We start from the raw sequence: 14,369 nt of genomic DNA on the forward strand, positions 1-14,369 counted from the left end.
TCACAAAAGATAACATGATTTCAGAGGTCTGTAACAGTAAGCCATACATAGTTATAGAACAAACTGGAAATAGCATAAGGCCTTTATGTTCAAAACTTGTCTTCCCTTTTCCAGCTGCTGAACTAAGTACAGTTTACTGGTCACTAACGAATGTGTTTGCATTGCTTAACAAAGACTGTATTTTGAAAGTCTCCCGCCCCCCATCTAATTCTATTGTTCTTTATAAAAATGTAGAACATTATATAAATTAGCTTTATACCTCGGTTTTTTTAGTTCCCCCTTCTTGTTCCCTAAAACATTTTCCTTATAAAATATTAAATAATTTGGTATGATACAAATCTAAATTTTAACGGCAAGTACTGATAAATGTTTTCAGTAAGGACACAGTACACACTGAAAAATGCCAAATCAAGTATCTAATGTGCTAATACAGGGATGGGCCCACATCCGTCCCACCAGCTGTTTTAATGTGGCCCTCGAGCTCCTACTGGAAAGCGCGCTCTGGGACTTGCCCTGCTCCAGCACTCCAGCCAAAGAGCAGGGTCGGGGGCCACTCCACGCGGCTCCCAGAAGCAGCGGTATAGGTCCCCCCACCATGCTTAGGGGCAGCCAGGAGCCTCCACTCGGCATGCTATCCCCGCCCCAAGCACCACCCCTGCAGCTCCTATTGGTCGGGAACCACAGCGTGCAGAGCCGCCTGGCCGTGTCTCCACGTAGGAGCCAGAGAAGGGACATGTTGCTGCTTCCAGGAGTTGCTTGAGGTAAGCGCCACCCGGAGCCTGCACTCCTGCGCCTCCCCCCATGCCCCAACTCCCTGCCCCAGCCCTGATCCTCCTCCCGCCTTCCGAACCCCTCGGTCCCAGCCTGGAGCACCCTCCTACACCCCAAACTCCTCATCCCCAGCCCCACCCCAGCCCCCGCACTCCCAGCCAGAGCCCTCACCCCACCCCACCCTCATTTCTGACCCCACCCCAGAGCCCGCACCCCCAACCAGAGCCCTCAAACCCTCACGCACCCCAACCCAAATTTTGTGAGCATTCATGGCCCACCATATAATTTCTCAAAAAGAAGAACAGGAGTACTTGTGGCACCTTAGAGACTAACAAATTTATTAGAGCATAAGAAGTGGGCTGTAGTCCACGAAAGCTTATGCTCTAATAAATTTGTTAGTCTCTAAGGTGCCACAAGTACTCCTGTTCTTCTTTTTGCGGATACAGACTAACACGGCTGTTACTCTGAAACATATAATTTCTATTTCCAGATACGGCCCTCAGGCCAAAAAGTTTGTTCACCCCTGTGCTAACATAAGATCCCTCTTGCAATGTTGATCTCCACCCCCCGGGGCTTTTAGGGTTCTTAGCCTTTGTCTAGTAACACTGTAAGCAAATGATTGTATCTTAAATAATTGTCCAAAAGCCTAAATTGAAAGGAAAATAAATAAATAAAGATTCTTACAGGTACTAAAGTGGATCATTTACATAAGGCCCCATTTGGTGGCACTACAAATATTCCGTTATCTTTAAATTGGTTCCCTTTTCATTACTAGTATGTGTAGTGAATTGAGGCAGTAATGTTTCAATGATAGCCATTCACTTACTTGAATTTAAATATGTCTTGTTCTCTACTATTTAAGCAGCACCAATCTGTGACAGTCAGTGATTGCAGAAACTGTAATCGTTACAGTACTTACTAAATATGGTATCTGTTCTGTCTAAGGCATTATTATTTTTGACTTTTTAGAGATCAATAACTTTCCCACTGTTTGTAGAGAAGTTTGTGAGGTCTGTATTAGTAGTCCAACTTGCCTTGGTATCTGCAATACTGATCTACTAAGAAGCAGAGGTTCACTTTGTATGAGTTGATGATACAGCAGCAAACCATTGTGTGGCAAGCTGAGCCAGAAGGAAATATATTAATCAATCCAGACACTGCCCTTACTCAGACAAAATCTCAAAACATAAATCGGAAAGAGCTAATGATCCATTAACCTGTGCATTGAAAAGTAGTTGTTAGTGTAGACATGCTGTAGCAAAATGGAGCATCTACAATAACCCCTCGCTTCATGTTGTAGTTGTGTTCCTGAAAAATGCTACTTTAAGCGAAACTACGTTAAGCAAATCCAATTTCCCTATAAGAATTAATGTAAATAGGTGGGGTTAGGTTCCAGGGAAAGATAGTCTTTTGTTTGGAGAATTTTTATCTGCAATATTAGCAAATAGGTTGAAAGACACACACACACACACACAGAGTATAAGTTTTAAACAAACAATTTAATACTGTACACAGCACTGAGGATTGTGAACCTTGGTTGAGGTGGTGGAGTCAGAGGATGGGATATTTCCCAGGGAATGCATTACTGCTAAACGATGAACTAGCATTCGGCTGAGCCCTCAAGGGTTAACACACTGTTGTTAATGTAGCCTCACAGTCTACAAGGCAGCACGAATGGAGGGAGGAGACACAGCATGGCAGAGACACACAGTGTGTGTGTGTGTGTGTGTGTGTGTGTGTGTGTGTGTGTGTGTGTGTGTGAGAGAGATACACGTTGTGTGTGAAAGAGAGACGCGCATTGCTCCTTTAAGTAAATACACTGCCTTTTTAAGTAGATAAGCAAGTTGAGACAGCAGCTGCTGCCAGCAAGCTCCCTCCATCCTGAGCTGTCCTGTCCGTCCTCGTCCCCCCTCCCCCGGCTCTATGGAGATGGGGTACAGGAGCCAGGGGAGGGGGACATCCTGACATTAACACCCCTCTTCCCCCCCTGCACAGCAAGCAGGAGGCTCCCGGAGCAGCTCCAAGGCAGAAGGCAGGAGCAGCACAGGACAGTGGGGGGAGGGACAGCTGAACTGCCCGGCAATTGATAGCCTGCTGGGCAGCTGCCGCACAGGGAACATAGTGGAGCGGGGAGCTGATGGGGGGCTGCCGGTCCACCCTGGTTGCAAGCCCCAACCAGCTAGCTCCAACAGGCTGCTCTTTCTGCAAGCAGTGGACAAAACAGGCGGCTGCCAAACAAAGTTAGAAGGAAGCATTGCGCAACTTTAAACGAGCATGGTCTCTAATTAATCAGCAACGTAACAACGAAACAACGTTAACCAGGACAATGTTAAGTGAGGAGGTACTGTACATGATGCCCATTGCCATAGCATTTAGACACTTCACATTATTTAAGAACACTTGGTTAAATTAAACAATATCATCCTCATAATGTGGTTCAACACCACAACTTTTTTGTCCTAATGTCATTGTATTACAATACAGTATGGGCAGATGGTGGCTAGCTCCTGCACTGGTGTACAGAGTGGGAGGGTTGAAAGAGACACTCGCCTACTACTCATCTGCGGGACCTGATCCAGCAACCCTTATTCATGTGATTAATTCTGACTCATGTTAGTACTGCAGTGGACATTAGTCCTGTTGATTGGATCCTGTACAATGGTCACAATTAAAAAGGCAATATTAGCCAATAGGTACTACACAGTTACTAATGTTATTTCCTATTCTACGTATAGAGAAAAAATGTGGTATCTCAGTTAGCTTAATGCTTTATGGCAACTGTTGACAAAGGCTAGTTTTCAATGTTGATCACTGCATATGCCATTAAACCATGGTTTGGAATTATTTACACATGCAAGAAAAGTATATAAACTGGAGAAGTATATTCAGTTGTCACTAGTTAGTACACATATGCAAAGTTCATATGAAGTGCATTAGTTGTATACATAAATAGAGATAGATATATGTACACTTCACTCAGTTTAGTGTGGTGAATATGCTATTTTATCTGCTTTTCAACTGCATCTCTCTTTTTTTTCTTACTTACTTAGGTGAACTCTTAGTAAATCCAGATCAACCAAGATTTACCATTCCAATAGCCCAGATTGCTCCTGACCTGATATTGGCTGATTTGCCTAGAAATATCATGTTGAACAATGATGAACTGGAATTTGACCAGGCTCCTGAATTTCTGTTGGGTGAATATTAATTTTTAGTCCCTCCTATATGCCTAATATGTGGCAAGGATATTAAAAGTATAATGTTTATGTAAATTAAGCTATAGGGCTAAATTATAAAACATACTGAAAACATTTTACTGAGTTTTTTTCTATTTGATTTGTCTATTATGCTATTAAAAGCTACTTCTGAATTATAGAGGGTTTTTTAACTGCCAACAATATGTATGTTAGGGCCCTGATTTTTTAGATGTGCTGAGCGCACACTACTCTCACTGGCTTCAGCTGAGACTGTTGGTGCTCTGTGCTTTTTAGTCAGGCCCAGTCAATTCGAGAAAAGATTGATGTTCTTTTATTTTTTTATGTTCCCCTCCATTTTCTTTTTGAAAAGGTGACAGTGAACTGCCCAGCAATTGACAGCCTGCTGGGCGGCTGCCTCACAGGGAACATAGGGGAGCTGATGGGGGGGCTGCCAGTCCACCCTGCTTCCAAGCCCCCACCAGCTATCTCCAACAGGCTGCTCTTTCTGCAAGCAGCGGACAAAACAGGTGGCTGCCAAACAATGTTATAAGGGAACATTGCGCAACTTTAACCGAGCATGTTCTCTAATTGATCAGCAACATAACAACAAAACAACATTAACCGGGACGATGTTAAGTGAGGAGTTACTGTACAGCACACTGTCCCCACCATAAACTCAGACTCAAGAGTCCCACAGTTGTTGTGACTGAATCACAACGGATGAAGCAGGGAAGGTTGAGTAGTTAGTGCATACTATTTTTAAAATTTTTATAGCATTAGAGAGCAGAGGAAAGGGTGGCTGCAGCATTTTGTGACGCGAAGGATTTGAGCTTCATGCTAGCTATGGGTTTGCTTAAAACAATATTAGAGTTTTTGTAGCCCCTTAAAGTGAACTCATAAAGGCTAAGAAATTCAGACAGAAGGCTAGAACTTCATTTTAAAACCAACTATTAAATGTGAGTTAAAGATATTATCCCAGTGTCCTGGCCAAATTGCAGTTCAGGTACAGTAATTACGTTCTTCCTTATGCAGTTTTCAAAATTTCCCCTGCAGTTTCAGTTTGAGGTATTTTTTACTTCCTTTTCTAAACTTCTGGGTCATTTTGCTATGCTACACAACTGCTGCATTCAATCCTAAAAGTAATGGCTCTATAAATCCCTTACCTATGTGATAACTGAATAGTGAGCTATGAAATTAAAGTTTCAGATTCCCCACACTGCTCTGAGATCCTCAAATGAAAGGTATAATAGTAGTGCAAAGAATTACTATTTAATTATTATTATAATAACTATACATTACAGGGAGAGTCAAGAATACAATGTATTGCTTACTCTGAATTTTTTTAATTGTATGTGTTTTAACTTAGACCTTTCCCATTATTTAAAATAGATATTTGTGGGGGATTTTTATATTTTGCTTCCTAACAAACCGAATTTGCAATTTTTCTCACCTTTTAAAATCATACACATTTATTTTAAAAAAATACAAGCCAGCCCTACAGAGATCATATTGTCTATAAATATCCTTTGGGGGTAACATACATTTTATTTTATGTGATTTACTGCCAGGAAGGATCTGTTTCATATGTGTTTTCTGGCAATGACATGGAAAACACCTGCAATATTTAATATGAAAACGAGTCAGTCTTATATTACAGAGATAACCAAGCAGAATCTTAAACTGCAGAATTTCCCCCGGCTTTGTTTCTAAGGTTGTCCTGTGAGTCACAGTGGCAATTTAAGTCAGATGTCACTTCCTTAACACACCCTGCTACGTTTAAGAACAATATTGGAATATAGCCAACATTATATCGCATTTGTAGCATGACACCACATGGGATTTGGAAAATTGTGCAATACAGTACTTACACTATTTATAAATGTACTTGTTTGCTTTATTTTGGTTTAATATTTAGAAAGAGAAAAAGAGAGAAAATAATTCATATAAGCAAACAACAGGTGACAACAGACTTTAGCCATTAAAAATCATTAGTATTCCAGAGCAGTGGTCCCTGATAATAGTAACATAAGAACGGCCGTACCGGGTCAGACCAAAGGCCCATCTAGCCTAGTATCCTGTCTACCGACAGTGGCCAACGCCAGGTGCCCCAGAGGGAGTGGATCTAACAGGCAATGATCAAGTGATCTCTCTCCTGCCATCCATCTCCACCCTCTGACAAACAGAGGCTAGGGACACCATTCCTTACCCATCCTGGCTAATAGCCATTAATGAACTTAACCACCATGAATTTATCCAGTTCTCTTTTAAACGCTGATATAGTCCTAGCCTTCACAACCGCTTCAGGTAAGGAATTCCATAAGTTGACTGTGCGCTGCGTGAAGAACAACTTCCTTGTATTTATTTTAAACCTGCTGCCTATTAATTTCATTTGGTGACCCCTAGTTCTTGTATTATGGGAATAAGTAAATAACTTTTCCTTATCCACTTTCTCCACATCACTCATGATTTTATATACCTCTATCATATCCCCCCTTAGTCTCCTCTTTTCCAAGCTGAAGAGTCCTAGCCTCTTTAATCTCTCCTCATATGGGACCCGTTCCAAACCCCTAATCATTTTAGTTGCCCTTTTCTGAACCTTTTCTAGTGCCAGTATATCTTTTTTGAGATGAGGAGACCACATCTGTACGCAGTATTCGAGATGTGGGTGTACCATCGATTTATATAAGGACAATAATATATTCTCAGTCTTATTCTCTATCCCCTTTTTAATGATTTCTAACATCCTGTTTGCTTTATTGACTGCCTCTGCACGGACATCTTCAGAGAACTATCCACGATGACTCAAAGATCTTTTTCCTGACTTGTTGTAGCTAAATTAGCCCCCATCATATTGTATGTATAGTTGGGGTTATTTTTTCCAATGTGCATTACTTTACATTTATCCACATTAAATTTCATTTGCCATTTTGTTGCCCAATCACTTAGTTTTGTGAGATCTTTTTGAAGTTCGTCACAGTCTGCTTTGGTCTTAACTACCTTAAGAAGTTTAGTATCATCTGCAAACTTTGCCACCTCACTGTTTACCCCTTTCTCCAGATCATTTATGAATAAGTTGAATAGGACTGGTCCGAGGACTGACCCTTGGGGAACACCACTAGTTACCACTCTCCATTCTGAGAATTTACCATTTATTCCTATCCTTTGTTCCCTGTCTTTTAACCAGTTCTCAATCCATGAAAGGACCTTCCCTTTTATCCCATGACAGCTTAATTTATGTAAGAGCCTTTGGTGAGGGACCTTGTCAAAGGCTTTCTGGAAATCTAAGTACACTATGTCCACTGGATCCCCCTTGTCCACATGTTTGTTGACCTCTTCAAAGAACTCTAATAGATTAGTAAGATACGATTTCCCTTTACAGAAGCCATGTTGACTATTGCTCAACAGTTTGTTTTTCTATGTGTCTGACTATTGTTCAACTAATTTGCCCGGTACCGACGTTAGACTTACCAGTCTGTAATTGCCGGGATCACCTCTAGAGCCCTTTTTAAATATTGGTGTTACATTAGCTAACTTCCAGTCATCGGGTACAGAAGCCGATTTAAAGGACAGGTTACAAACCTTAGTTAATAGTTCCGCAACTTCACATTTGAGTTCTTTCAGAACTCTTGGGTGAATGCCATCTGGTCCCGGTGACTTGTTAATGTTAAGTTTATCAATTAATTCCAAAACCTCCTCCAGTGACAGTTCCTCAGATTTGTCACCTACAAAAGCCAGCTCAGGTTTGGGAATCTCCCTAACATCCTCCGCCGTGAAGACTGAAGCAAAGAATCCATTTAGTTTCTCTGCAAGGACTTTATCGTCTTTAAGCGCTCCTTTTGTATCTCGATCATCAAGGGGCCCCACTGGTTGTTTAGCAGGCTTCCTGCTTCTGATGTAGTTAAACATTTTGTTATTACCTTTGGGGGTTTTGGCTAGCCATTCTTCAAACTCTTCTTTGGCTTTTCTTACTACATTCTTGCACTTAATTTGGCAGTGTTTATGCTCCTTTCTATTTGCCTCACTAGGATTTGCCTTCCACTTTTTAAAGGAAGTCTTTATCTCTCACTGCTTCTTTTACATGGTTGTTAAGCCACAGTGGCTCTTTTTTAGTTCTTTTACTGTGTTTCTTAATTTAGGGTATACATTGAAGTTGGGCCTCTATTATGGTGTCTTTAAAAAGCACCCTCGCAGCTTGCAGGGATTTCACTTTAGCCACTGTACCTTTTAACTTCTGTTTAACTAACCCCCTCATTTTTGCATAGTTCCCCCTTTTGAAATTAAATGCCACAGTGTTGGGCTGTTGAGATGTTCTTCCCACCACAGGGATGTTGAATGCTATTGTATTATGGTCACTATTTCCAAGCGGTACTGTTATAGTTACCTCTTGGACCAGTTCCTGCGTTCCACTCAGGACTAAATCTAGAGTTGCCTCTCCCCTTGTGGGTTCCTGTACCAGCTGCTCCATGAAGCAGTCACTTAAAGTATCGAGAAATTTTATCTCTGCATTTTGTCCTGAAGTGAAATGTTCCCAGTCAATATGGGGATAATTGAAATCCCCCACTATTATTGAGTTCTTAATTTTGATAGCCTCTCTAATTTCCCTTAGCATTTCATCATCACTATCACTGTCCTGGTCAGGTGGTCTATAATAGATCCCTGTTATATTCTTATTAGAGCATGAAATTTCTATCCATAGAGATTCTATGGAACATGTGGATTCACTTAAGATTTTTACTTCATTTGATTCCACAGTTTCTTTCACATATAGTGCCACTCCCCCACCTGCACGACCTGTTCTGTCCTTCCGATATATTTTGTACCCTGGAATGATTGTGTCCCATTGATTGCTCTCAGTCCACCAGGTTTCTGTGATGCCTAATATATCAATATCCTCCTTTATCACAAGGCACTCTAGTTCACCCATCTTGTTATTTAGACTTCTAGCATTTGTGTACAAGCACTTTAAAAACTTGTCACTGTTTATTAGTCTGCACTTTTCTGATGTGTAGATTCTTTTTTATGTGAATGTTTATCATCTGATCTGGCCCTTAGAATATATTGGTAATATTATTAGTATAATATAATAGTGGTACCTATTATAATCTGTTACTTAAAATTTTCGAGCAAGTAATTTGACACAGAAGAAATATAGCAACATGGATAACTGAATTTCACAGATTAATATGGTATATGGTATATTGTTATTTATTTTTAAATCCACTACCATTTGTCTCTCTTTAATGTGTTTCTTTACTAGAACATCTGGTGGTGACTGTACAGAACTACTAACATTTGGGGCCCTGGAGCTATAGTTTTGTTGTATTTATCTTCTTACAGTAATATTTTCTCATCTTATGTCATCTATGTAGTGACTTGTTAGCAGAAGCATTTGCATGGAGACTATTGCTGTACAATACCGTATGGCTGTTTTCACACACACGTAACTACCCCTGTGGTACGAAAGGCTGTGTATTGTTACCAGGGGGAAAAGTAAGGCGATCTGGTCCGGTACTGCATACAGGAAAAAAGTGTCCACTGGTAGCAGCCTTTCCCACTGACTTTAAAGCGCTGCCCCGCTTAAAGCGCCGTCGCCGATGGGGGGTGGGCACAAAAGGGGCAGCGACATTAAAGCGCTCCCAGAGCCAGCCCCATACAGGTAAGAGCTCAATTTTACTTTCACCCTGATTGTTACTGTCTGGCATGGAGACTACACAGCTAGACTTTCCCAGACGTTGAGGGAGTTCTGATTTGGTTCATTAGAACATCAGGACCAGCTGCAAAGTTTGGCTCTGAATCCAAACTTCCCGCGCAGCTGTGGGGAGCCCGGGGCTGGGGCTTGGCCCCATCGCTCCCAAAGGGGCTGTGTTAGGCTCTGGTCCGTGAGTTTGACAGCGGGCGGCTGGGGACCGGGGGAGGCAGCCAGGAGAGGCAGCCAAGGCATTTACCTGCTGCACCGCGGCCACTCGCAGGTAGGAGTCCAACACCAGCAACAAGGGCACGTGGACGTTTCGGCCGCCGAACAGCCGGGGCGCTGGTGGGGGGGAGAGAGGAAACAAAGCGAGAAAGAGCCCGTTACTCGCCGGGGCGGAGCGGGGGAGCCCTAGGGGGCGCCCAGCCCGCCCGGACAGGAACCTCACCGCGGGGCCGGTGGGCCAAGGCCAGCAGGTCCTCCAGCGTCTGCAGCAAGCTCTCCAGCTGCTTCCCCTCCTGCACGTTTGTGAGGCGAACGATCAGCTTCCTCAGGGCGGCGTCCTCCCTCTCCTCTTCCTCCTCCTCAGTGCAGCTGCCGCGACTGGCCATGGCTGACCGCCTCCTCATCCCATGCAGAGCGTCTGGTCTGGGAGCTCCTCGGGCTGCTGAGGCGGCGCCTGGTCGTAACTGCTGCCGTATCTATCCCACGCCACGGCTCAGCCCCGCCGCTGCAGTCATCGGGCTATTTTTGAGCCTCTCCTCCGTCCCCCCGCCCCCTTCGCCTCAGCGCTGACATAATCTGCGGCGAGACCCGAGAGGCCCTGCCCCGGCTTGAGGTGAAGGGGGTGCAGCGCTGCCCAGCTACCCTTAGGGGGCGCTGACGCGACACACTCTCTCGGCAGGGGCATTTCAGGGGAAGAATCAGCCAATCAGTTTTCAGCCGCTGACGGCTCTGCCGTCCAATCGAATGGGAGCGCGGGGAGGCCCGCCCCTTTGTGCCTCTCGGCTGCGGTGCGGGGGCCGCTGCCGCCCCAGCTTGTGAATGTCGCTGGGTGTGGTTGGGGTCTCGGGCGGGAAGCAGGCGAGGGCTGCAGCTGTGGCGTCCCCTTCTGGGATCGTTGGGGGTGGGGCGAATGGGTCTCGCAGACCCAGCACGGGCTGGGGCGGGAAGCGAGCTGGGCAGTCACCCGGACACGGCTCGGTGCCCAAAGTCCTCGGCTCCGTGCCTCCCCCACGTGTCTCATGAGGGGACTACAACTGAACTGCTTTCCCGATAGGGGGGGAGGGTCCCGGGCCAGTTATGCCGCAGCCGCTCCCACCGGCAGGGGCCCTCGGCTCTGATTACTTCTCAGAGGGTGACTGGTGCTGGCACATAATTCCCAACCAGCGGCTGCTAAAGTTAGAACATACACCATGTGTCCTCTGATTTTCCAACTCCCAAGTACCAAGCTGTCCTCTGCAGTCATCTCTGATACTTTGAAAGGAGGGTCTTTAAAAAGTGAGATTTTAAATCATTGAACAATTGGCCAAATCCATCTCCAGAATGAGGGGGCCTTCAAATAAAAAAGCACCTCCCTTTCACTGAGTGAGGGCTGAACTCTGTAGCCATCATCCAGCAATTAATTATGTGACAGAGGTTTCAGAAGCATCTAAACATACTGCAAATATCTTAAGTATTAAATTAAGATTTAGAATCAAATCTCGACTTTTCATCTTCCCACCACACATGCTTCACTTGATTATATACAATTATCAGAAGTCAATTTAGCCAAACAATTGGTGAATTCAGTAAGGAGTGATAATGTATGGTAAACCAACTGAAATGTGATCTAAAACTTGTAAACTTGATGTAGCTCTGTGGTGATGTGTTCTTGTGACAGATATACACAACTAGAAAATGTAAAAGTTTCAATGTATTAACCAGCTTGTTAGTGTATCTGTCTTTAAATTCATTAATGTGTCTGTCACTTCTCCAGAATGCTTGTAACGGGTGCCAATAATCACTTTAAAAAATCCTCTAAAAATGGGGCTTGCAACAATAAGAGTAAAAAATAGGAATACTTTCACTGACTTAACATTTTACTAAAGATTAACAAATGAACTGTTTTGAGAAAAGTGAAGCAAGTAGGAGATAATGTAAAAACAGATAACTGATTGAACATGAACACCATGATGTATGCTTTCTGTAAGTTTTCCCCAACTATTGCCTCATTTTGGAAATATTCTCTTGCCTCACATCTTTCACACGTTCTCTTTTGCTGCTTTTGCAAGAAGAAACCTTGTACTATCAGCAGTTCTGTTTTTCACCATTTTTAATTGCTTCTAGCTATTTATAATCTGTTACTACAGATCGCATTTTTAGTAAGTAAATTGTGACCAATACATGTGATCAATACAAAACTGTGCTGACTAAAGGAAGAGAAGGTGAATATTTTCAGACCAATTAAGTTTATCTCTGTTAAACAAGATGAATGTCTTATCCTTTTTGAAGGAACAACTAGGAGTGTGGGGTTCTTTGAAGCTTTCATGATTACTGTCAAGGCTGGATCCCCACTTTGAACTTTAGGGTACAAATGTAGGGGCCTGCATGAAAACTTCTAAGCTTAACTACCAGCTTAGCTCTGGTTCCGCTGCCACCATTACAATGGATTCCCTTCCTGGGAAGCCTTGAAAAACCTTCACCAATTCCCTGGTGAATACAGATCCAAACCCCTTGGATTTTAAAACAAGGAGAAATTAACCATCCCCCCTCCTTCCTCCCACCAACTCCTGGTGAATACAGTTCTAATCCCCTTGGATCTTAAAAACAAGGAAAAATCAATCAGGTTCTTAAAAAGAAGGCTTTTAATTAAAGAAAAAAAGTAAAAATCATCTCTGTAAAATCAGTATGGAAATTAACCTTACAGGGTAATCAAACTTAAAGAGCTCAGAGGACTCCCCTCTAGTCTCAGGTTCAAAGTACAGCAAACAAAGATAAACACTCTAGTAAAAGGTACATTTACAAGTTGAGAAAACAAAGGAAAACTAACACGCCTTGCCTGGCTATTTACTTACAAGTTTGAAATAGGAGAGACTTGTTTAGAAAGATGTGGAGAACCTGGATTGATGTCTGGTCCCTCTCAGTCCCGAGAACAAACACACTCCCAAACAAAGAACACAAACAAAAGCCTTCACCCCCAAGATTTGAAAGTATCTTGTCCCCTTATTGGTCCTTTAGGTCAGATACCAGCCAGGTTACCTGAGCTTCTTAACCCTTTACAGGGAAAAGGATTTTGGAGTCTCTGGCCAGGAGGGATTTTATAGTACTGTACACAGGACAGCTGTTACCCTTCCCTTTATAGTTATGACACGCCCCCCAAATCACAGATAGTGTTGGACGTTCGGTTCCACACTGGCTGTGATTTCTTCCTGGAGTTCTAGGAGAAAACAGAGTTAATAAGACACATGTACCTTTAGACATACTACTGATTATATAAAAACTAACAATAGGTTTCATTCCAAGAACAATTGTTAACCAGTTAACTCTGGGAAACTTTCCCGGGAGAGTGCATCAGCCACTTTGTTAGAAGCTCCTGAAATGTGTTGTATTTCAAAATCAAAATCTTGGAGAGCTAAACTCCACCGAAGAAGTTTTTTGTTATTTCCCTTGGCGGTATGAAGCCACTGTAGCGCAGCATGGTCTGTTTGTAGTTGGAAACGCCGTCCCCAAACATATGGGCGTAGCTTTTCCAGCGCGTACACAATGGCATAGCATTCCTTTTCGCTGATTGACCAATGGCTTTCCCTCTCAGACAGTTTTTTACTGAGAAACATGACAGGATGGAATTCTTGATCCGGTCCTTCCTGCATTAAAACTGCTCCCACGCCTCGCTCGGACGCATCTGTGGTTACTAGGAACGGTTTGTCAAAGTCTGGGGCCCTTAGCACAGGGTCAGACATGAGTGTTGCCTTAAGCTGGTTAAAGGCCTTTTGACACTCATCAGTCCACTGAACTGCATTTGGCTGTTTCTTTCTGGTTAGGTCTGTCAGCGGGGCGGCGATTTGGCTGTAGTGGGGTACAAATCGCCTATAATATCCAGCCAAGCCTAAGAAGGATTGGACCTGTTTCTTAGACTTTGGAACTGGCCACTTTTGGATAGCATCCACTTTGGCCTGTAGGGGATTTATAGTTCCTTGACCCACCTGGTGCCCCAGGTAAGTCACTCTGTTTTGGCCTATTTGACACTTTTTAGCCTTAACAGTTAGTCCTGCCTGCTGGATGCGCTCGAAAACTTTTTCCAGGTGCTCCAGGTGCTCTGCCCATGAATCAGAAAAAATGGCCACATCATCGAGGTAGGCAACTGCAGATTCTCCCAATCCTGCTATGAGACCATCTACAAGTCTTTGGAAGGTGGCGGGTGCATTTCGCAACCCAAAAGGGAGTACATTGAATTCATACACCCCTGCCTGGGTGACGAAGGCTGACCTTTCCTTAGCGGGTTCATCCAGTGGTACTTACCAGTACCCCTTGGTTAAGTCCAAAGTAGAGATGAATTGGGCATGTCCCAATTTCTCCAATAGCTCATCTGTGCGTGGCATTGGATAGTTGTCAGGACGAGTTACAGCATTTAGCTTACGGTAGTCCACGCAAAAGCGTATTTCCCCATCTGGTTTGGGAACTAGAACCACTGGAAATGCCCATGCACTCTTAGAGGGGCGGATTATACCCAT

The 14,369-nt window shown here is 43.5% G+C and overlaps 1 protein-coding gene across 1 annotated transcript in view; it reads right to left on the reverse strand.

Moving 5' to 3' along the window:
• LRRK2 (leucine rich repeat kinase 2) overlaps positions 1 to 10,508 on the reverse strand; it is a 140,905-nt gene extending 130,397 nt beyond the window's left edge. The window contains exons 1-2 of the mRNA XM_054018958.1: positions 10,106 to 10,508; positions 9,914 to 9,999 (exon numbers count right to left, since the gene is read on the reverse strand). Of these exons, the coding sequence (XP_053874933.1) occupies positions 9,914 to 9,999; positions 10,106 to 10,286 (267 nt within the window). The 5' untranslated portion in view covers positions 10,287 to 10,508. The remainder of the gene's footprint in view (positions 1 to 9,913; positions 10,000 to 10,105) is intronic.
• Positions 10,509 to 14,369: the final 3,861 nt, after the last annotated feature.

This window comes from Malaclemys terrapin, chromosome 1 (assembly GCF_027887155.1).
Source record: "Malaclemys terrapin pileata isolate rMalTer1 chromosome 1, rMalTer1.hap1, whole genome shotgun sequence".
Lineage (NCBI taxonomy): Eukaryota > Metazoa > Chordata > Testudines > Emydidae > Malaclemys > Malaclemys terrapin.